This window comes from Nothobranchius furzeri, chromosome 2 (genome assembly GCF_043380555.1).
Source record: "Nothobranchius furzeri strain GRZ-AD chromosome 2, NfurGRZ-RIMD1, whole genome shotgun sequence".
NCBI classification, from domain to species: Eukaryota; Metazoa; Chordata; class Actinopteri; order Cyprinodontiformes; family Nothobranchiidae; genus Nothobranchius; species Nothobranchius furzeri.
In genome coordinates this window covers 99,917,546-99,940,586 of record NC_091742.1, presented here as the reverse complement: position 1 = coordinate 99,940,586, position 23,041 = coordinate 99,917,546, and the positions used below count along the sequence as shown (strand labels likewise).

The window sequence follows — 23,041 nt, the reverse complement described above, 5'->3', positions numbered from 1 at the left end:
CAGCAAAGTAAAACCTTCTAACCTGTACATGAACTTTTTCTATATGTCACAGTGAAACTTGGATTTGTAATTACAGAAAGTAAAATGTTATGTGTAGATGTGCGAGGGAGAGCCGCTACACCGTGCAGTGGAGCTAGATGAACTCTGGAATCGGTGAGCAAATCTTATGCTGTTATTTCAAATAAGTTTGCACTATTTTACCTGAAAAACGTTAAAAACAGTTCATTGTACATATTCTGGTTAATAACTGTTACAAAAAAAGTCAATTTTTGAGAAAACCAGATTTATACTTTTGCTAACTGTGAATCCGAGTTTCCAATTGTATTTGGATGCCAAACAATATGGATAATATAGGTATTAATTTTTGATCAGGTTTATTTGCATGACAGATAATTACATGAGTGGATTAATCTGGTGACTTTGATGGCGAGCCTTCTCACTTTGCAAAACATCAGCATTTACGTTTAAACTCCAGAAACAGCGAACAACAAACTGAATAGTGAACAAAGAGATTTAATAAAACACTTTGAACTTCTTCTCCAAAAACAAAACATTTAATAAAACTGCTGCCTTTCATTTTAGTTAAAAGAGCTTCCAGATCAGTAGCACATTTTATTCAACACCCTTAGAAGTCCCAAAATGTATATTTTAATAATGTAAATTAATTCTGTCCTGTGTGAACTCTCATGTGTCTGTTTAAACTTGACTTTACACTAAATCTTTGTCCACAGAGCTCACAAGTAAAAGGCTTCTGTCCTGTATGGACTCTCATGTGTGTGTCTAAATGTCCCTTTAGGGTAAACCTTTGTCCACAGAGCTCACAAGCAAAAGGCTTCTGTCCTGTGTGAACTCTCATGTGTCTGTTTAAATGTGACTTTACTCTAAATCTTTGTCCACAGAGCTCACAAGCAAAAGGCTTCTGTCCTGTATGGACTCTCATGTGTGGGTCTAATTGTCCCTTTTGGGTAAATCTTTGTCCACAGAGCTCACAAGCAAAAGGCTTCTCCCCTGTGTGAACTCTCATGTGACTGTTTAAATGTGACTTTCGATTAAATCTTTGTCCACAGAGCTCACAAGCAAAAGGCTTCTCCCCTGTGTGAACTCTCATGTGACTGTTTAATTGTGACTTTTGATTAAATCTTTGTCCACAGAGCTCACAAGATAAAGGCTTCTGTCCAGTGTGGACTCTCATGTGAGTGTCTACACTTGACTTTACACTAAATCTTTGTCCACAGAGCTTACAAGCAAAAGGCTTCTGTCCTGTATGGACTCTCACGTGTTTGTTTAAACTAGACTTTACACTAAACCTTTGTCCACAGAGCTCACAAACAAAAGGCTTCTGTCCAGTGTGGACTCTCATGTGAGTGTTTAAACTTGTCTTATGACTAAATCTTTGTCCACAGAGCTCACAAGCAAAAGGCTTCTGTCCTGTGTGGATTCTCGTGTGACGGATTAAATGTGCCTTTCGACTAAATCTTTGTCCACAGAGCTCACAAGCAAAAGGCTTCTGTCCTGTATGGACTATAATGTGTTTCTTTAAACTTGACTCATCACTAAATCTTTGTCCACAGAGCTCACAAGCAAAAGGCTTCTCCCCTGTGTGAACTCTCATGTGTTTGTTTAAACTTGACTTATCACTAAATCTTTGTCCACATAGCTCACAAGCAAAAGGCTTCTCTCCTGTGTGAACTCTCATGTGTATGATTAAACTTGTCTTTTGGGTAAATCTTTGACCGCAGAGCTCACAAGTAAAAGGCTTCTGTCCTGTGTGGATTCTCGTGTGTCTGTTTAAACTTGTCTTTTGGGTAAATCTTTGACCACAGAGCTCACAAGTAAAAGGCTTCTGTCCAGTGTGGATTCTCATGTGTGTGTCTAAATGTCCCTTTTGGCTAAATCTTTTTTCACAGAGCTCACAAGCAAAAGGCTTCTGTCCAGTGTGAATTCTCATGTGAATGTTTAAATATGATATGCAGCTGAAACTTTTTCCACAGTCGTCACAACTAAATGATTTTAGTTTTGTCTGAACTTTCCTGCTAGAGTCTACATTTTGCTTCACTCTAACACGTTTCTTATCAACACAACAGCTTGAAGACTTCAGTCCTGAAGGACTTGTCACTCTCATGTGTTTCTGGAGAGACCGCTCATGGAGAAACTGTTCACCACACTCTGGGCAGCTGAAAGATTTGACAGCCTTAACATGTGATTTAGAAGACCTGCTCTCCTTCCAGTCTTTGTTATCATCTTTGGTGTTTGGCTCAGAATCTGACAAGAGTTTCAGCTGAGAGTCAGAATTGTTGCCATCCTGGTCATCATCTTCATCATTGCTGACTTCAGTCTCTGAAGAGTTAGAATCATATTCATAAAGATTTAGATCTGGATTCCTGGTAGTTTCTGCTCCTCCACAGTCCTCTCTACCACTTTCTGCTTTCATCTGGTCAGTGGTGCTGCTGGTTGGAAGATCTCTGTCTTTAGGTTGGTTCTGATCAAACTGTGACAACAGAACTTCTCTTCCTTCTTCCTTAACCTGATGAGAAACTGCAGAGAATGAAATGTTGGTGGCATCAGTTTTAATCTCATCAAGCTGCTCCTCCTCTTCCTGCTTCATGTTGAGGGGCTCCATGTCCTTCTGGTTCAAAGGAGGCCTCAGTTCTTCAGGAGCTCTTCCTTCTTCCTTAAACTGACACAAAACTACAGAGAATGAATTATCACAGTTTAAAATGAATTTAAATATAACAAAACTTTAAAATGTATTTTACTTTGAAAAACCAGTACTGCCGTTTTTCCCCGTGTGCGAAGGAGCCGGCTTCTGTGCGGTGCGCTGCTCTCACGAGTTAAAGAAAACTACAGGGAGAGAAAAGGTGGAAGAAAGGAACCTTACGTTAAAAGAAGGCATTTTTAGTTCAGACCTGTGAAAACCAGCTTCATGCTAACGCACGCTGCTACATGTGAACAGTAACGTAGTCAATGTGGTCTGTCGTTAATGCGTAATTCCAGATCGGTAACAGCGTACAGCTTCATGTCGGGTCATGTTCCCACCGAGACTCATTTCTGCTCGCATTTTCAGAAGAAGAGGAAGGAAGCCGAGGAAGATGTTGAGGTAACGTTAGATGAAGATGCTCATTGTTCTTTATCGTGACCCAGTTCCCTCTGAGTGATCTGTACCGTGATACGTGTGATATTCCCAACGTTCCTATTGGTGACTGAAGGGAATCTAACATGTGGCTAATATATTAGACAAGTAGGCTGAAGTGGAGGAGGTGAGTGAAGGAGAGACAAGTGGAGAGGCAGAGCAAGGAGCAGCATGATGATGGAGAGAGCAGCAGGGAAGCAGAGAATCTGGCTGGGACCCAAAATGTTCCTCCCATGGCTGTAGCACAACAGTCAAGCATTACAATTCATGTCAAGTTAAATAAATATTTTATTTTATTTTAATTAAACATGAGCTGTTTTACACACTCCTGCATTAATGTTCACCAAAAACACACAGTCTCATGTCTCAGAACGACCGTCTCCATACGTCTCTACCACCCTGCATTTAGGGGCGTGGTCCTGGTCAACACCATCTCCTGAACTCCAAACTGAAGGTCAGAATGGGAAAGAAAGGTGATTTAAGCTAATCTGAGCGTGGCATGGTTGTTGGTGCCAGACGGGCCGGTCTGAGTATTTCACAATCTGCTCAGTTACTGGGATTTTCACCCACAACCACTTCTAGGGTTGACAAAGAATGGTGTGAAAAGGGAAAAACATCCAGTATGCGGCAGTCCTGTGGGCCAAATGCCTTGTTGAAGCTAGCGGTCAGAGGAGAATGGGCCGACTGATTCAAGCTGATAGAAGAGCAACTGATAGAGACTACTCCCTGGTTTAATGACAGCCTTCGCAGCCTGAAGCGCCAATGCAGAAACATTTGAGCGTTTGTGGAAGAAAACCCATCTCCACGTCCATCTGCTGCACCTAAAGGATCTTCTGACATCCTTTAAAGCCGGGCGTACACTGTGCGACTTTTTCACTCGTAGCGTTCAGCTTCAGCTCAAACTGTACGACTTCCTCGCAGAACAGATCTCACGAGTCCTGTGCTCACACTGTACGTCTGGTAGCAACACGTCGGCCCTAAAATATGCTAAAAATAGCAGTTTTTACTCAACACGTCAGACTTTTTTGTCTTGTCTTGCCTGTTGTCCTTCGGGAGTGCTGCAGGAGGACACACAGGGATTTATGGGGGTTGGATGAGTAAAACGAAATAAGAAAGTAAATCTGTGTTTTGTGATCAGTTTAATTTGACATGAACACGACAAACACACTTTCTTGACAATCTCTGTGAGTAAAAAAACGTGTAGAAACAAAAACGAACAACGTGTGTTATTAGGGAAATAGCGAGCGACCGGCGTTGATGCAGGATTGCGCGCGCATGCGCCGTGAGCGGTTCTGATACTTTTTTGGGTCGCAGCTGCTCGCAGCGCCGCTTCAACAGTGCGATACCCTCACGAGGGACGAGCGAAATATTAAACACACCAGAAGTCCCTGCGACCTCACGACTGCTGATCGGCGGCTGGTCACGTGGTGTTAATCGCCTCTCGTAACCCCCGGTACACGACACGACGCTCGGCACAAAACTCGCCTCGATGTCGTGGATTCTCGCACGACTGGAAAATCGGCTCAAAAAAGTGAAAAAGTCGCACAGTGTACGCCCGGCTTTACTCTGCAGTCAGAGACGCTAGGGTTTCCTATTTCTCCAACCTGGTGTCCCAGAGCAAAGGGAACCCCAAGGTGCTGTTTAACACCATCAGCAGCACCGTCTCTCCTGCCTCTCCTACAGCCTCCATCCACTCTGTTGCAGACTGTGAGAACTTTCTGTCTTTCTTTGTGGACAAAGTCAATAAGGTTAGATCTAGCATCTCTCCTTCAGCCTCCACCACCTCCCTTACCCATGGTGTCCAGTGTTTCCCCTAGGAATTTTTCCAGCTGTGGCGGTGGGGCCGGTGGGGGGGTGGGGGGGGCCTTGGGGAGAAATTATGACACGTCTCTAAATAAAGTAAAAGTTTCCAGTGCAGAGTGGAGACAACCCATAGAAGCACTGATTTGATCTCATTTCAGAGAAAAATAGAACAGGTCAGATGCACCTAATAAATAAAATTACTAACAAACTCAGGAATGTTTCTTTGCTTCACTGTTCTGGTGCTGAGAATATCACTAATGCGGATCAAAGGAGATACACAGATGAATGCACCTCTTATTTATTATATGGAAACTACATTTACTGCAGCTGGCAGAGGCAGAGATTGTTTCTATTGATACACGGATTTACAGAATCATTTTAAATGTTAATAGGGGAAGACTGCTAGCCTGGAAAGCCAGACTAAATAAATGTATTATTTAGTCTGGCCACGCTCCATTGACGGCTCTCGGTTGTGGGGCGGGTTCTACTGTTGTCTTTCAAATGATCTCCGCATTCCACTGGACAATGAATGTGACATACTCTTGTTTCACTCTGTTGCATCATCCCACCCACCAGGCATATAGAGTGCCCTGATTGGCCCACAAAGCGGATAAAGCTCTGATTTGTTCACTAAGCAGATAGAGCACTATGATTGGCCCACCATTATGGACCAATCACAGCTCTTTATGTGTTTGAAACCCCTCTAGAGAGCTGTGATTGGCTAGCCAGAGTCCTGGTAGGAGCTGCGGAGGCTCTAATGGAGCGTGCCTAGACCAAAATTTGCAAAGCAAGAATTTGGTCTAGTTCACTAAGCTAGAAGACTGCAGGAGGGAGCGGTAAAATACAGGGGGTCCCCAGCAAAAACAAGAAACTTTACGAGTCTGATGAAACCCGCTGGTTTTCCATCAGGCAGTCACGGGGCAGCTCCATCGACCCAGTGGCTGTGCTGGGTCAATGTTATCGAGCTCAGTCCGGCTCGGCAGAGGGTGAACGAGCCGAGGCGACGTCGTGCTCTGCTTAAGAAGCGGTGTTATTTTCCCGCTTCAGAAGAGCGTCCAACGTGTTTTTACGCTTTCTCCGGGACATGTCACGTCGCTAAGTTGTTAGCGCCGCGCGCTAACACGTCAATAGTGCAGCGTAGCCTGCTGGAGGTTTTAAGGGTTCCGATGAAAACACCCGACCTCTCAGGCTGCTCACACATCGATCTTAAGTTGTCGCTGTTGCGCTCACGCCGTAATACAGTATTAGATGCGGTTAAAGTCAGACATGAAAAAATAAATAAATTTTACATGAATTTTTTTTTTAATTATATTTTTATTGAAAAAAGAAAACAACACTACTTGCAATTACCAAAATACAATTAACCTTTCTTCATTTTTTCTAGGTGAATAACAACAATCAGACAGAACAACAACAACAACAAAAAAAAAGAAGGGGGACAAGACAATTAGACAAAAAAAAAACCATACCAAACACCCCCCCCCCACCCCCCCGTCCCCGTCCCACACAGATCAACACAACCGTCAAACATATTACCGGAATATAACAATAACAGAAGTACAATTAAACAGGTAATACCTCTAAACTAGTAAAATAAGAGATAAAGGGTTGCCACTTATGAAAAAAACTCAGCGTATATTTAATTTTTTCAAGTTTTAAAAAAAACATGACATCTTTAAGCCACTGGGAAACAGTAGGACACTTAGCAGACTTCCAATGTAACAATATCAAACGTCTCGCTAATAGGGATGTGAAGGCAATGATATCCTTTTGTGTGGAGTCCAGTATAAGTGAGCGGTCAGGAATCCCGAATACCGCAATCAGAGGACAAGGATGAAGAGTTACGCCAAGAACAGTTGACATAATAGCAAAATACCCTGTCCAGAAACGTTGTAGCTCAGGACACAAAAAAAACATGTGGCTAAGGTGACAAGGAGAACCCTGGCATTTATCACATTTATTTTCCACTTCCGGATACAGTTCAGAAAGTCTAGACTTAGAGAAATGCACCCTATGAATGACCTTAAATTGGATAAGTCCAAGACGAGCGCAGGAGGTGGAAGATCGTACCCTTGCTATAGCCTGTTCCCAAGACTCCTCATGTATTCCAATTCCTAGTTCTCCTTCCCATATACCCCTAAGCTTAACCTTAGAGTGGTTAGTAAGAGACAGAATAGCATCATAAAGTTTCGAAATGGTTCCTCTGTGATGAGGAATAAAATTTAACATAGTTTCCCACCGCTGTTCTGGAGGTAAAAAGGGGAAATTCGGGAAACACTTGGCAACAAAATTTCGAATTTGAAAATAGCGAAACAAATGGGTAATAGGGAGATTATAACGAGAAGACAAATTGGGAAAACTATCGAACACACCAACTACATATAAATGTTTAAACTGTCCTATACCCTTGTCACACCACACTGAGAATGTCGTGTCCAAAAGTGAAGGGGGAAACAAATGATTGTTGGTTAGAGGACCCGAAGAGGATGGCATTACAAAATTATTGTGTCGTCTAAACTGAAACCAGATTTTGAGTGTGTTAAGAACCACCGGATTATCAGTATACAAAGAGGGTTTTACGGGTAAAGAGGAATAGAGCAAAGCTGGTAAAGAGGAGCCCTTACATGATAATAGCTCCAATTTACACCACGAGGAACCAGAAGATTTTAGCCAGTAGCAGAGTTTTTGAATGTGAGCGGCCCAGTAATAAGCTAGAAAATTAGGTAATGCAAGTCCTCCACTAAATCTGCATTGCTGCAGCAACGTTTTAGAAACCCTAGGCGGCTTCCCTCCCCAAATAAAAGAACCAATAATCTTGTCCAGTGAAGCAAAGAAATGTTTAGGCAAAAATAAGGGAATTGAGTGAAATAAAAATAAAAATTTTGGTAGGATATTCATTTTAACGACATTAATCTTACCGATTAAAGAAAGCGGGAGATTACCCCATCTTTGAATATCAGATGTGATCCTAGATAAAAGAGGAGACAAATTTGCTGATTTAAGGCCAGATAGAGAGCGAGTCACGTTAACCCCTAAGTACTTAAACCCAGAGGGACTAAGACGAAAGGGTAGATCGGACTGTTGGAGTTGACGTGCTGCCGTATTAACAGGAAAACTCTCACTTTTCCCTAAATTTAATTTATAACCTGAAAACAAGCTGAAGTTCTCCAGAATACTTAAAACAGCAGGAATGGAGCGAGCAGGGTCAGTCATATATAATAACAAGTCATCCGCATACAATGATACTTTATGTGTAATTCCATTACGGGGGATTCCCTTGAATACAGAAGAAGATCTTAATGTAATGGACAGCGGCTCGATGGCAATGGCAAAGAGTAAAGGTGACAAAGGGCAACCTTGACGGCAACCACGACCCAGCGCAAAATAATCAGAATAAACATCATTAGTGTGAACACTGGCTTTAGGGGATGAATAAAGAAGCTGAATCCAAGAAGTGAATTTATCACCAAAACCAAATTTCTTCAAAACTGCAAAATAAATTTTACATGAATAAGTGATGATTAGCCTGGTGGGGGGAGGAGAACCTGTCAAGATCGTCAACACTCGTTTATCTTAATGCTGCTGAAACATGTAAACCACAAAGCATTATATCCACTGCTACCTTTCTAATTTTAAACTCAGTAACTTATGCTGTAACTGCACCTTGCCCTGCCTGCTCCTCCTTGCTGCCTGCCGGCTGAGATCACAAGCGACAACATGGTAGTTCCCGCTACTTCTTCGGGAAACAGCACAAAAAATAAAAACTTGGGATCTTGTAGGCGTGGCAGTGGGAATCCAGCCGTGGCGGCCCGCCACGGCTACGCCTATGTAAGGGAAACCCTGGTGTCCCACAAGGTTCTGTGCTGGGGCCTCTGCTCTTCCTCCTCTATCTGCTTCCTCTTCAGCACATCCTGAGCTCCTTCAAAGGAATCTCCTACCATCTTTATGCAGATGACATCCAACTGTACATCTCCTTTAAGCCCCATGAGATGTCTAAGCTGCAGCTGTTACACACCTGCTTAGACTCTATCAAAACCTGGATGGTGGGAGCTTTCTTCAGCTGAATGAAGATAAGACTGAGATCCTCATCTGTGCCCCAGACAAGCTGGTTCCCAAAGTCAGAGACTCTCTTGGTCAGCTTGCTTCTCACACCAAACCTTCTGTCAGGAATCTTGGCGTGACCTTTGACCCAGCTCTCACCCTGGATTCTCATGCCAGTTCTCTTGTTCGCTCTTCCTTCTTCCATCTCAGGAACGTTGCTAAGCTGAGTCCCATTCTGTCCCGCTCTGAACTTGAGACAGTTCTCCACACCTTCATCTCCTCACGCTTAGACTACTGTAACTCTCTTTTCACGTGTCTGAGCAGAACCTCCCTGAACCGTCTACAGGTGGTTCAGAACGCCTGTGCTCGGCTTCTGACCAAGTCCTCCAAACACACCCACATCACCCCGCTTCTCCTCCAGCTTCACTGGCTGCCAGTCAACTTCAGGGTTCATTTCAAGATCCTGGTTCTGGTCTATAGGGCCTTACATGGACAAGCACCATCTTACATTGGTGATCTTCTTAGTCCCTACACCCCCAGCAGGTGTCTGAGGTCCAGTGATCAAAGCCTACTGGTTGTGCAGCACCAGGCTAAAGGTCAAAGGTGACAGATTGTCTGCTGCTGTGGCCCCGAGACTCTGAAACTCTCTCCCCCTGAGCCTGACATCAGTGGTCTCCTTTAAAACACAGCTGAAGACTCACTTGTTCAGGCTGGCTTTTGTATGACCTTCGTGATTTTTATCTTGAGAGGCGCTATAGAAATGATATTTTCTTCTTCTTCTTCCCCGTCCAACAGGGAGGACAACCACCTTCCTCAGACCACGCTGGTCTGCGTTATCAGTTATACTCCCATGGGAAACAGCATGTTGACTGAATGCACCTGGTTTTGTTTGAGGGAGTTGTGGTATTGTTTTTACTCCCTACGTTAAACAGCTTTCCACCTGAATCTCTACGGAGCAGTTTAGGAGTGTGATGTGATGTGTTGTGTGTGCTTGCTAATAAAAACCCTCAGAGAACGGATGTTCCCTGAGAGATCCTGTGAACGATGCTTGGGTGTGTATTCATTTCGTCTCTCTTTTTCTTCCCCGTGTCCTGTCTGGCTGTGAAGCAAACAGAATTGATGTCTGAATGCTGGTAACAAGCCTTACAGATTTACTCTCAGGTGGAGCATCAAAGCGTCTGCTTTTAATGTCACGCCTGATACTTAAAACTTTATTGTTATTGTTGTTGAATGCTTTGTAATTCCGACCAGACACGGAGTCAGAGGTGAAAGAGAAAGGAAAAGACAAGAGGCGGGGAGATGGGGGGAAGGGGGTGGGAGGTTCCACAAAAATAAACAATAATGAACTAGAGTCTGCTTCTAGACCTGCAGAAAGAGAAAAGATTTAAAAAAAAAAAGGACACCCTGAACAATACATCAGGAGCAAGCTATCACTGCGTCAACCTGATGATGAAATATAAAATCAACATTGTTTAACTGAACAATCACACGATAATAAATCACAGTGCATTTAGTGGCAACGACAGCCTTAAGACCTGTGTTGAACGTGCCCAAGCCCAAACTTTTGAGAGCACCTGTGTGTGTACACGCACTTGTTTATGTAAGGTTTCTCTATAGGAGCGTCCAATAGAGAGTGTGAGGGACCACAGATGTGTAGGAGACGGGGGGGGGGTCGCTGTCCTGAGCCCATAACCCGCTCCGGCTGCTTCTGTCACGTTCAGCCAACCATCGGACACGCCACTCATCACGGATGAAGCTGAACGTTCAGCTCTCCCGTCAGTAAAACAAGCAGTAAGAACAGCAACTCAGTGTTGTCCACATATATAATATCTGCAACAACGATTAAAGTGGTTTCACTGTGTTAAGCATCAGTCTAATGTGCTCTGTTATGCTCTGTTATGTTATGCATCTGTGTAAATATGTAGATAAGAATGTGTGTGTATATACATGTATGCTTTTATACTGAAAAGTACCTGTAGAGGAAGTTAAACTTTGACCCCATAAAGTGACCAATAAAAGGGAGCATTGGTGTTTAGTGGCTGCAATCAGTGTGTGCTACCACCAGTGAAGGCCCGTGAAACAGACGCTCTATATATGGATTTATTTCCTCCTTTTTAATCCTGGAGATTCATTTTGGAGTCTTGGACCAACCGCTGGGTAAACGAAACTCTGCTAACACACTGAACATCCTAATCATCTATGAAGCACACGACAGCTCTGGATGCTAAAATTCTCCTAAATCATTCATCACTGAATAAATCTGATCACACGATAGCTTACAGAGAACTTCTGCTGACACAAATGTGAGCTCTCTCCCTCTCGGTTACCACGGAGACGCATTTGCCGCACACGCGCCACCGGTTCTGTCCTGCTCTCGCTTCATCCCGCCCTTCTTGCTCTTCATGTTGATGCTCGTGTTGTGACACATGGTCAGTGATGTCATCATTAATGTTTCGCTCTGGTTCAAAGTGAAAAGGCTGAACAGATGACGTGTTGATGTCGCTCAACAGTCACTACAGGGTCCCAAAGCCGCCGGTGCAACCGAGGTACAACCATATGACGTCACTACCCAGAGTGCAGTGCGATGCTAACAACAATGGCGACCTACGAGTTAAACCATTTTTACTAATTTTATAAAGATTAAGACATCAAGAAGGTTTTTACACCATTTTAATATAACTGATACTAACATTTATCTTTTAAGAAGCACAGAGTTTTGTAACCTGGGTTCCTTTTAAAATGACAACTTTTGTCGCCAATGGCAGTGAATGAGTTAATGATGATGAGGGTGGCTCCTAGAGGCTGAGGTGTAGGGCTAAAGTGTCATCACTCACTTTGGTCTGGTCCAGACGCCGTCTCTTTACTGGTGCTCCTCAGTAGGTGACGTGAAGCTCCAACATCTGAGCGTTCTGTGTTCCTCAGAGGAGAAGAAAAGTAACATTAGCACTGGCTACATTATTTTTACTAGCATCTCAAGGCCTTGGAGAAGCAGATCTTCACTTACCTAAACATCAGACCAGTTTGTCCCAGCTGAGCTCATCAGGGCGTTAGCCTGACAGCCTGTCAGTGAAACACGGCTCCAGCCTTCTGGATGTGGACTCTAAAAAGCAAAGGAGCCTTTTTACTGTTGTTTTCATTATTTTACAGCTGATTTGATCAGATTTCTGACGCTCATGCAGACGAGTGTCGGTGAGAGTTAAAGCTTTAATGTATTTTCCTGTCTTAAATGTTCTTTTTAAGTAATCATGTGTTAAAGTAAGTCTCAGGGCGTTGTCCTTTCAGCCCAGCTCTGGTATGCTGATAAGACATGTAATTTGTCTCTGTGGGGGTTGGTGGAATAATCTGCCCGGCAACAGGAACCCATAGTTTCTGAGTGACTCAGCAGTTTTTGGCTGACCAGCAAGCAACTCCATAAAATGGATCCTTCCCCTTAGGGAAGACCCAGCCTGAGAACAGCTCTGTTATCAAACACACTTTGTGCTGATGTTACTGGACTCTTTGCTGCTTTCAAACGTGAACATGACTCCGCTCGGTGTCGTTAATCATTTTTACCGGGCTGACTCCGACACGTGCCGGTGAACCAACCCACCTTCATGTCGCTAGTGTTAGCCCCAGGCTCCGGTTAGCTTCCAGCTAAAAGGCTACAGCACTCTCCTCCCAGTCCCACCCTGCTAAAGAGGGCCTGGAAAAGTTCCCCCACACATCAAAGTGATTTTTCATTCATGAGCTTTTATAACCTTGTTAATCAGGATAGTTGATTTGCTGCTGCACATAAACTGTCAGTCAGAAGCTCTGCTAGCCGCTTATCTTAGAGGAGCTAGTTCACTTTGTTAGCTTGTTATCAGAATCATAGTTGCAGTTTCATCATCGGAGCTGCTTTTTAAATTCAAATTCAATTTTTATTTGTCACATACACATTCATACACAGTACAAAATGCAGTGAAATGCCTTACACAACTGCTCGTGACCTAAGAGTTGAAAATAAAAATAAACTGTACACCACGCATTAAAATGAAGGGTCAATTTAACTGGGAAAGAGTAAAGTAAATTATATCTGAATTAAAGTTGAATAATAGAATAGCTTTACAACAAAATACACAATACAATACAAATTAGAATAAAAGCTAAATTTAGCTGGGAAGGAATAAGATAAAATATATATAAGTTGTAGTTGAGAATAAAGTAACTGTACAACAAAATACACAGTATGTAAATGTATAAGAATGTATGAAGAAATAAAAATATCTGTACAAAACAGCAGCTGAACGATTATTAAATGGAAATGAAAAAATATATATATATATAATGATGAATAAGATCTAGGTAAACTTGTTCAATTTGGGGTTAAAAACAAACGTTTTCACATATTTTACATGTAGTTTTTTGCCAGTTCCTCTTCTGAAAGGTAGACAATTGTTTTTCTCTTTCCCTCAGAAAATCTTAATATTCTCCTAGTTTGGCCCAGCACAGTTCACTTCCCAATTACAGCAACAGCCTCATATCATAACCACATAAGTGGAGAACATGTTCAGTAGCAATGAGGGAATTTGCTGTTGCTTTTAAGTGATGTTAACTATTATTTAACATTTAAACTTATTTTATGATGTTTTTATTTATTCTAAAAACCCTGGTAAGGGATGTTTTTCTGTATTTGGAGCATCAGAGAAAGTTTTATGGTGGAGGTGATGTTTTAAAGTCACTGAGAAACTGCATGCATGCAGTTTGTTGTTTTGCTGCTAATGCAGTAGCAGGCACAGCTGCTAATACAGTAGCAGGTGCAGCTGCTAATACAGTAGCAGGTGCAGCTGCTAATACAGTAGCGGGCGCAGCTGCTAATACGGTAGCAGGTGCAGCTGCTAATACAGTAGCAGGTACAGCTGCTAATACAGTAGCGGGTGCAGCTGCTAATACAGTAGCGGGAGCAGCTGCTAATACAGTAGCGGGTGCAGCTGCTAATACGGTAGAAGGTGCAGCTGCTAATACGGTAGCAGGTGCAGCTGCTAATACAGTAGCAGGTACAGCTGCTAATACAGTAGCGGGTGCAGCTGCTAATACAGTAGCAGGTACAGCTGCTAATACAGTAGCGGGTGCAGCTGCTAATACGGTAGCAGGTGCAGCTGCTAATACGGTAGCAGGTGCAGCTGCTAATACGGTAGCAGGTGCAGCTGCTAATACGGTAGCATGTACAGCTGCTAATACAGTAGCAGGTACAGCTGCTAATACAGTAGTGGGTGCAGCTGCTAATACAGTAGCAGGTGCAGCTGCTAATACAGTAGCAGGTGCAGCTGCTAATACGGTAGCAGGTGCAGCTGCTAATACAGTAGCAGGTACAGCTGCTAATACAGTAGCAGGTGCAGCTGCTAATACAGTAGCGGGTGCAGCTGCTAATACAGTAGCAGGCACAGCTGCTAATACGGTAGCGGGTGCAGCTGCTAATACAGTAGCAGGCACAGCTGCTAATACAGTAGCAGGTGCAGCCTCTAATACAGTAGCGGGTGCAGCTGCTAATACAGTAGCAGGTGCAGCTGCTAATACGGTAGCAGGTGCAGCTGCTAATACAGTAGCGGGTACAGCTGCTAATACAGTAGCGGGTGCAGCTGCTAATACAGTAGCGGGTGCAGCTGCTAATACAGTAGCGGGTGCAGCTGCTAATACAGTAGCAGGTACAGCTGCTAATACGGTAGCGGGTGCAGCTGCTAATACAGTAGCAGGTGCAGCTGCTAATACGGTAGCAGGTGCAGCTGCTAATACAGTAGCAGGTACAGCTGCTAATACAGTAGCAGGTACAGCTGCTAATACAGTAGTGGGTGCAGCTGCTAACACGGTAGCAGGTGCAGCTGCTAATACAGTAGCAGGTACAGCTGCTAATACAGTAGCAGGTACAGCTGCTAATACAGTAGCGGGTGCAGCTGCTAATACAGTAGCAGGTGCAGCTGCTAATACGGTAGCAGGTGCAGCTGCTAATACAGTAGCAGGTACAGCTGCTAATACAGTAGCGGGTGCAGCTGCTAATACAGTAGCAGGTGCAGCTGCTAATACGGTAGCAGGTGCAGCTGCTAATACAGTAGCAGGTACAGCTGCTAATACAGTAGCAGGTGCAGCTGCTAACACGGTAGCAGGTGCAGCTGCTAATACAGTAGCAGGTGCAGCTGCTAATACAGTAGCAGGTACAGCTGCTAATACGGTAGCAGGTGCAGCTGCTAATACAGTAGCAGGTGCAGCTGCTAATACAGTAGCAGGTACAGCTGCTAATACAGTAGCGGGTGCAGCTGCTAATACAGTAGCAGGTGCAGCTGCTAACACGGTAGCAGGTGCAGCTGCTAACACGGTAGCAGGTGCAGCTGCTAATACGGTAGCAGGTACAGATGCTAATACGGTAGCAGGTACAGCTGCTAATACGGTAGCAGGTACAGCTGCTAATACAGTAGCAGGTGCAGCTGCTAATACAGTAGCAGGTACAGCTGCTAATACAGTAGCAGGTGCAGCTGCTAATACAGTAGCAGGTACAGCTGCTAATACAGTAGCAGGTACAGCTGCTAATACAGTAGCGGGTGCAGCTGCTAATACAGTAGCAGGTACAGCTGCTAACACGGTAGCAGGTGCAGCTGCTAATACAGTAGCGGGTGCAGCTGCTAATACAGTAGCAGGTGCAGCTGCTAACACGGTAGCAGGTGCAGCTGCTAATACAGTAGCAGGTGCAGCTGCTAACACGGTAGCAGGTGCAGCTGCTAATACAGTAGCGGGTGCAGCTGCTAATACAGTAGCAGGTGCAGCTGCTAATACGGTAGCAGGTGCAGCTGCTAACACGGTAGCAGGTGCAGCTGCTAACACGGTAGCAGGTGCAGCTGCTAACACGGTAGCAGGTGCAGCTGCTAATACAGTAGCGGGTGCAGCTGCTAATACGGTAACAGGTGCAGCTGCTAATACGGTAGCAGGTGCAGCTGCTAATACGGTAGCAGGTGCAGCTGCTAATACGATAGCAGGTACAGCTGCTAATACGGTAGCAGGTGCAGCTGCTAATACATTAGCAGGCGCAGCTGCTAACACGGTAGCAGGTGCAGCTGCTAATACAGTAGCGGGCGCAGCTGCTAATACATTAGCAGGCGCAGCTGCTAACACGGTAGCAGGTGCAGCTGCTAATACAGTAGCAGGTGCAGCTGCTAATACTGTATTAGGTGCAGCTGCTAATACATTAGCAGGTGCAGCTGCTAATACAGTAGCGGGTGCAGCTGCTAATACAGTAGCAGGTGCAGCTGCTAATACGGTAGCGGGTGCAGCTGCTAATACAGTAGCAGGTGCAGCTGCTAATACAGTAGCGGGTGCAGCTGCTAACACGGTAGCAGGTGCAGCTGCTAACACGGTAGCAGGTGCAGCTGCTAATACAGTAGCAGGTGCAGCTGCTAATACTGTATTAGGTGCAGCTGCTAATACGATAGCAGGTACAGCTGCTAATACGGTAGCAGGTGCAGCTGCTAATACATTAGCAGGCGCAGCTGCTAACACGGTAGCAGGTGCAGCTGCTAATACAGTAGCGGGTGCAGCTGCTAATACATTAGCAGGCACAGCTGCTAACACGGTAGCAGGTGCAGCTGCTAATACTGTATTAGGTGCAGCTGCTAATACTGTATTAGGTGCAGCTGCTAATACATTAGCAGGTGCAGCTGCTAATACAGTAGCGGGTGCAGCTGCTAATACAGTAGCAGGTGCAGCTGCTAATACGGTAGCGGGTGCAGCTGCTAATACAGTAGCAGGTGCAGCTGCTAATACAGTAGCGGGTGCAGCTGCTAATACAGTAGCAGGTGCAGCTGCTAATACGGTAGCGGGAGCAGCTGCTAATACATTAGCAGGTGCAGCTGCTAATACAGTAGCGGGTGCAGCTGCTAATACAGTAGCAGGTGCAGCTGCTAATACGGTAGCGGGTGCAGCTGCTAATACAGTAGCAGGTGCAGCTGCTAATACAGTAGCGGGTGCAGCTGCTAATACAGTAGCAGGTGCAGCTGCTAATACAGTAGCAGGTGCAGCTGCATATGTTTGCAATAAAAATGTTATGTTGTAATGGAATTCATGCATTAGTTTTTGTTTGCTTTGAACCCAGAGCAGACGTCACACGCCAGACAACATCAACACTGCATACTTTAGTATTTGTTCATTTATCGTGAGTAATATCGATATCGCAATATTAAGCACTGTTATCGAATATCGCAGGTTTTCCTAATATCGTGCAGCCCTAGTTTCACAAATCCAAAACAGGGTTGTATGCAATCTGCTATTGTAGAATAATCTAGAACAGGTTTAACAGAGTGTCTGTTGTAGTTTTTGAGCTACAGCTGTTCCATCGTTGGCCAGATGCTGAAAACCCCCATAAATCAGGCTTTGTTGAAGTTTCACAAATCAGGGAAAGGACCACAAATCCTATACTGTTTAATTTGATCTGCTTTTATAGTAGAATATTCTAGAACAGGTCTGAATAGTGTGGGTGTTGTAGTTTTTGAGGAAGAGGAGATTAAATAAGGTCAGAGTAGAGAAAAATTGTGTGTAACGGCCCTTTAGCCGTTTCCCGAATCGGAGGTTAACTTCAGCCTCGTTTAGTCGCGCTGCTCTTTAGCTGATGTGGGGTTTATTTACTGGATGCTAACATCACATCACACTCACGGAGTAACACACACAGGCGCTCTGCTGCTACAGTCAGTGGAAGGTTATCATCTGGTGTAAAAAGGCGTTCATCACAATTCCCAGATCACGATTTATTCCACGAAAATCGTCCGAATCCACATTAATCTGGGTGCTAACTTTACTAGCATGTTGTGCTAGCGTTAGCAGGTGGGATGCTAATGCTAGCACGCTGCTAATGCCCGTAAATGAACGTGTACAGTAAAGTTAGCCGACATTTTAGAGTGATATGAAGCTTACCGCTCTGCTGCTGTGTCGAGCTGGGTCCAGCCAGCCGCGGGGCCTTTCTGCTGGGCTAAACTAGTTCGTGTCGCACCGCCACGGCTCAACAAAAGCCACCACACCTATAAAACACACTTTTGCCTTTTCTAAGAGATGCTAATGACTCCAACTTGTTGTTTCCGTTTCGGATCTTTATTCCGGGTTACTGTTGGCCGCAGCCCACGTCTTAACTCCAGCAGAAACACCGTTAACGATCTCCGATCACACTAGCTCGTTTTCTTCTAAACAACCGAACCGGAACTCTGCACACAGCCGGCCAAGAACAGCTCTTCAACATAAAAGTCCAACCACAACAAATCGCAACCCGCAGGGCCGGCTCTAGGTAATTTGGCGCCCAAGGCGAGAGTGCCCATGTGCCCCCCCCCCCCCCCCCCACGTGCCTGCACGCCTCTCACCCAAACCCAAGTCCACCCGACCACCACACATTGGAAAAAGCAACTCCACAGTGATTCCTTAGTTACTAATTTTTTATTTTAAATATTCACACAGCAACTCTTTAAAGTCAACAGCCTGAAGAATAAATGTCAGCTTGAAAGATAAGTAACCTGAGAATATTACAATAACCAACAACTCAAAATGTTGAGCAAACATCATTGGAGGGAGGATGCAAAATCAACAGCAGCATTAAACTGTGCAATCAAAAGCAAAACTCAAATATCAAAGTGTCATCATAAAGAAAGTTCTACTTTCCATTTTGTTCTACTGCTGTGGCCAGTCAGCAGGATCCATGGGGCCAGCAGCTCACACATGTTCACACACCTGTTGAAGCTGATGATGGTGTCTCTTCAGGCTGTTGGAGTGGAGCACTGAGTCTGCTGGTGTTGGGTTCTTCTTCTGTGAGAAAATACACACACACACACACACACACACACACACACACACACACACACACACACACACACACACACAGTTTGAAATAATTAAAATATCATGAAATGTTAAATTTTTTTTACCTTATTTTGAAAAACCACAGGCTTCTTCCTCTCTAGCTGCGGTGCTTCGCGTGCGCTTCTGATGAGAGACAGTAGCAGGGCCGTATCCAGAGTTTCTAAACTAGCGAGGGCCACCATCCGTTATGCCATGCACATTGAGAACAAACTGAAGACTAAAGCTGATTTCAGATTTAATAATTTGTTTAACCCTCTGGAGGCAGGCGTTGCAGATTAGCAACGTAAAAACCTACCTACCTGGTTACTCCACATATGTACTTCATGAGTATTTTTAACTCAGAAGTTCCCCTGAAGGACTTAGTTGTTCGTCCTTTTATCAAGACTTATTTTGAGCCTGAGAGGGTTAACACTAAAGTGACTTGTTTTAGTATGACGTTGCATTTTTGGTTCTTTTTAAAACACAGAAAAGTTTTTCTTACCTTGCTGACAGTTTTGTTCGTGGCTGTAAACTTCCTCAGAGCTGACTCTGATGGTGGCGTCACTTCCTACTCAGTTTATCCGCGGGCAGCAGAGGACGTCGCCCTCTGCTGCCCGCTCTCCCCTCACTGATGACACAGTCCCATGCACGATCCAATGTGTAGACCCCATCGTCTCTGTTCATGGTCCCGCATCCACGTCTCCTTATCTCTATGGCTTCCTTCATCACTCATGACGTTTAGTGAAGGTTTACCATCACTCTTCCTAGTCTAAACATATCTAAAGTCACATATAATCAGTACAATTTATGTATTTCAGTCACGTGTTCAGCAGCAAGCTTCTGGAAATTATAACAACATGTAATAACTACCAGTAACAATGTAATGGTGGCTTATCTATTGTATTATGTACAGGTTGGCAACATAATCCAGACTAAGCTGTATTGAAATATGGAAGCATTTGTGAATTACATGCTACAGCTGCTTGCTACAGCCCTGCTGCGGTGTCTGGAGCAGACTCCAGTTGCCGACTCTCAGCAGCAACAACCTGACTCCAGGTAGCAGCTGCACACATCCACACAACAAGCTGGTGGGGATTTTTCTTCCGCTTGAAGAGATATTCACAACCATCACTTTTTTTGGAACTCCACGTAATCGTGAGCGTGCAACACGCTAGCTTAGCATTAGCCAATCTGCCCGTAGTTCAACTCTTGATCCCAAACTTAGGACCATTTTTTCCTTTTTTCCCATCAGCCAAGGCCAACATTAGAAACCTAGGAGTTATTTTTGATCCAGCTTTAAGTTTAGACTCACACGTCAAAACCATCTCCTGCTCTTGTTTCATCCAACTGAGAAACATTTCAAAAGTCCGTAAACTGGTTTCTACTGCAGATCTGGAAAAACTCATCCATGCCTTTGTGTCATCACGCTTAGACTACTGTAACGCTCTTTTTACTGGTCTCAGCAAAACCTCCCTCTCACGCCTTCAAGCCATCCAAAATGCAGCAGCCAGACTCCTAACCAAATCCAGCAGACGAGCTCACATCACTCCAGTTTTACAGTCCCTCCACTGGCTCCCGGTAGAATATAGAATACAGTTTAAAGTTTTAGTCCTGACCTATAGAGCGCTTAACAACCAGGCTCCAAGCTACCTATCTGAGCTTTTATCCCCACACACCTCCTCTCAGAACCTTAGATCCACATCTGAAAACCTCCTGGCTGTTCCTCGAACCAGACTGAAAACCAAAGGGGACAGGGCCTTTCAGACTATTGCACCCAGACTTTGGAACAGTCTGCCTTCAAATCTCTCTCTCTAACACTGTAGACGTCTTTAAAAATCATCTAAAAACTCACCTTTTCATCCAGGCGTTCCCTCCCTAAATGTTTCAGAATGATGGCTTTGTTCGGGTTCACACCTTCACTTTGTTTATACTCATGATTTTATTTTCTACTTTATCACTGCTATTGTTTTTCTGATGTTTTTATTGGTTAGAGGAATTTGCCCTGATCTTTATCATGTTGTACAGCGCTTTGTGATTTATATCTGTGAAAGGCGCTCTATAAATAAACCATTTCTTCCATTTCCAGTCGTTTCTGTCTTTGCTGGTTTCTCTTTTTTCCTCCACAGCACCTAGACCATCTCATGGTGCACCAGTAAATGTGTTCAGACTGTGGTGCGCACAATTAACCAACCTTTGAATCAGTGAGAAATGACTCGATGAACTTAATGAATCAAACCATTTGAATCGTTCAATGAATCGTTTCATTCCTAAACTCAACACATGAAAATAGAACATAGTAAAGTGAAATAAAGATCATAAAGATCAAAGAAACACAAGAGCAGCGAAACAAGAAGCAGAAAGTACACAAAAGAAATCAGCTGGAACAGACCACTGCACAAGGGAAAACCATGTACTGGACTACAACCGAACACGGATCGTAAGCACAGAAACACAAATGCTAAAGATGGACCATCCCCATACCCCCTTTAAACAGCCATCACACAATGTTTTGTAAAAAGGACATGACTGTGGTACATTACCACCATGATCTAACCTTATAAACAACCTAAGCCTCCCTGATGCCGGCGTGCTGTTTAAGCTAATTATCAGCATTTATTTCTAAGCAACATTTACATCTTGATGGCCGCAATTTGTGGTTTCCAGGACAGGAAGTGTTGGCTCATGGGCTGGAAGCGACCCCGATCTAGGGTAAAGGACAACAACGTGGGATGCAGCACTTGTATCGAGGATGTACAATCTACAAGGATCATTCCTTCTCTTTTACTTCTGCCCTTTCTTTAATGTTTTTCTTTACGTCAATAAAGAGTTCTGTCACTGATGGCATGAACTCGACTAACTGGTAGTAAATCTTGTGGTTACAGCATCAAGTTCTTCAGTATGGTGCCACGGTGGAACTAAAACAACACATAAATGCAGTGAGACAGAATACGGTAAGAAGCAACAAAAAATGACACTTATGATACATAAAACATACCTCGTTGGCTGACCCGTGCTTAAAGGCAGAAATAAGTATCTTAAAAGAAAAATCTCTGAACTTCTATGTTTAACAGTCCATGCTTGAACCTCTCATGAGCGTGCATCTCTTTTTTGCACCACCGGAACCAACACATTGAAAATGTGTTCCTACATGAGAACCCTTCACAATAAAAGACCAATGTAACAAACAGTGTGCATATTGCAAAATAAAATACACAAACTGAAATTCTGGCAGTAAAGTTCCCACCAAATCACAACCCTACTGTGACTTCACCTCAAAACACATTGCATAATAGGAATATATGTACATTTACTCTGCTTCCTGTTATGTTTTAACTTGCTATGCTTCGCTACTCCCTTTAAGAAGCTAAGAGAAAAAGATAAGAACAGACGAGAAAGAAACCTGGGTATAAAAATGTTTTCCTTATTCAATTAAAACACTCACATTGTTTGTTTGTTACACAGGGTTCACTTGATCTTGGGGCTGGAGGTTCTAACAAATACCACTAGACACACCAGAACCTCGTGGACGGGCGGGACCGGAACCTCGTGGACGGGCAGGACCGGAGGCTCTTGGACAGGCTGAGGTGCGGCCTCTGGGACTGGATACGGTGAAGGCAGGTGGAGCTCAGACTTGGACTGCAGAGCAGGGGCCTCTTGGACAGGCGGCACAGCTCTGGCTTCAGGAGACTGCTGGTGTTGGTGGTGACGTCGACGACGAGTGGATGATCTGCTGGTTAATGGAAGGGGCTCGGGCTGAGGTTGCAGGGGCCTCTTGGATAGGTGGCACAACTCTGGGGACTGCTGGTGATGGTGGTGACGTCTGCGACGAGTACAGCTCCTAGGAGGTGCGGGGATAACGCCGGCAATGCCAACTGGACCTGGTGGAGGTGTGGTGGCTCGGCCCATCGAAGGTTCCGCGATGGTGCCGGCTGAAACAGATGGAGATGAGGATTGACAGCCCACCGGAGATGGAGAGGTGGTGCTGTCCGGACCGGGTGAGGGTAGGGAGGTTTGGTAAATCCGGGTCGTGGAGATACTGACGGAAGGTGGTGGTGGAGTGGAGCCGAAGGTTAATAATAGGTCCTTCGCAAAGCGCCAAAAGGAGACATCTGTTATGGGGTGATGGTCGAAGTAGCTGGTGGCCCACCGCAGAGCTTTGCCTCCCAGGCAAAGCACCATGAAAGACACCTTGTTGAATTCAGAAGAATTTAAGTCCAGGCAGCCAGCACAGTCCTGAATAAAAGTCCA

The 23,041-nt window shown here is 44.4% G+C and overlaps 1 protein-coding gene across 3 annotated transcripts; it reads right to left on the bottom strand.

Moving 5' to 3' along the window:
* Nucleotides 1-497: 497 nt before the first annotated feature.
* LOC129152268 (zinc finger protein 665) lies at nt 498-18,235 on the bottom strand. 3 transcript variants are annotated; one of them, XM_070548510.1, is made up of 4 exons: nt 17,885-18,235; nt 11,979-12,074; nt 11,809-11,891; nt 498-2,841 (listed from the first exon to the last, which is right to left on the bottom strand). In XM_070548510.1, the coding sequence occupies exon 4, from the start codon at nt 2,618-2,620 to the stop codon at nt 662-664; it is 1,959 nt and encodes a 652-aa protein (XP_070404611.1). In that variant the 5' UTR covers nt 2,621-2,841; nt 11,809-11,891; nt 11,979-12,074; nt 17,885-18,235; the 3' UTR covers nt 498-661. The 3 variants fall into 3 exon arrangements, with proteins under 3 accessions (XP_070404611.1, XP_070404610.1, XP_070404612.1); XM_070548509.1 differs by having other exon boundaries at nt 11,809-11,883; XM_070548511.1 differs by lacking the exon at nt 17,885-18,235 and having other exon boundaries at nt 498-2,677; nt 2,757-2,841; nt 11,809-11,883.
* Between the last annotated feature and the right edge of the window lie 4,806 nt (nt 18,236-23,041).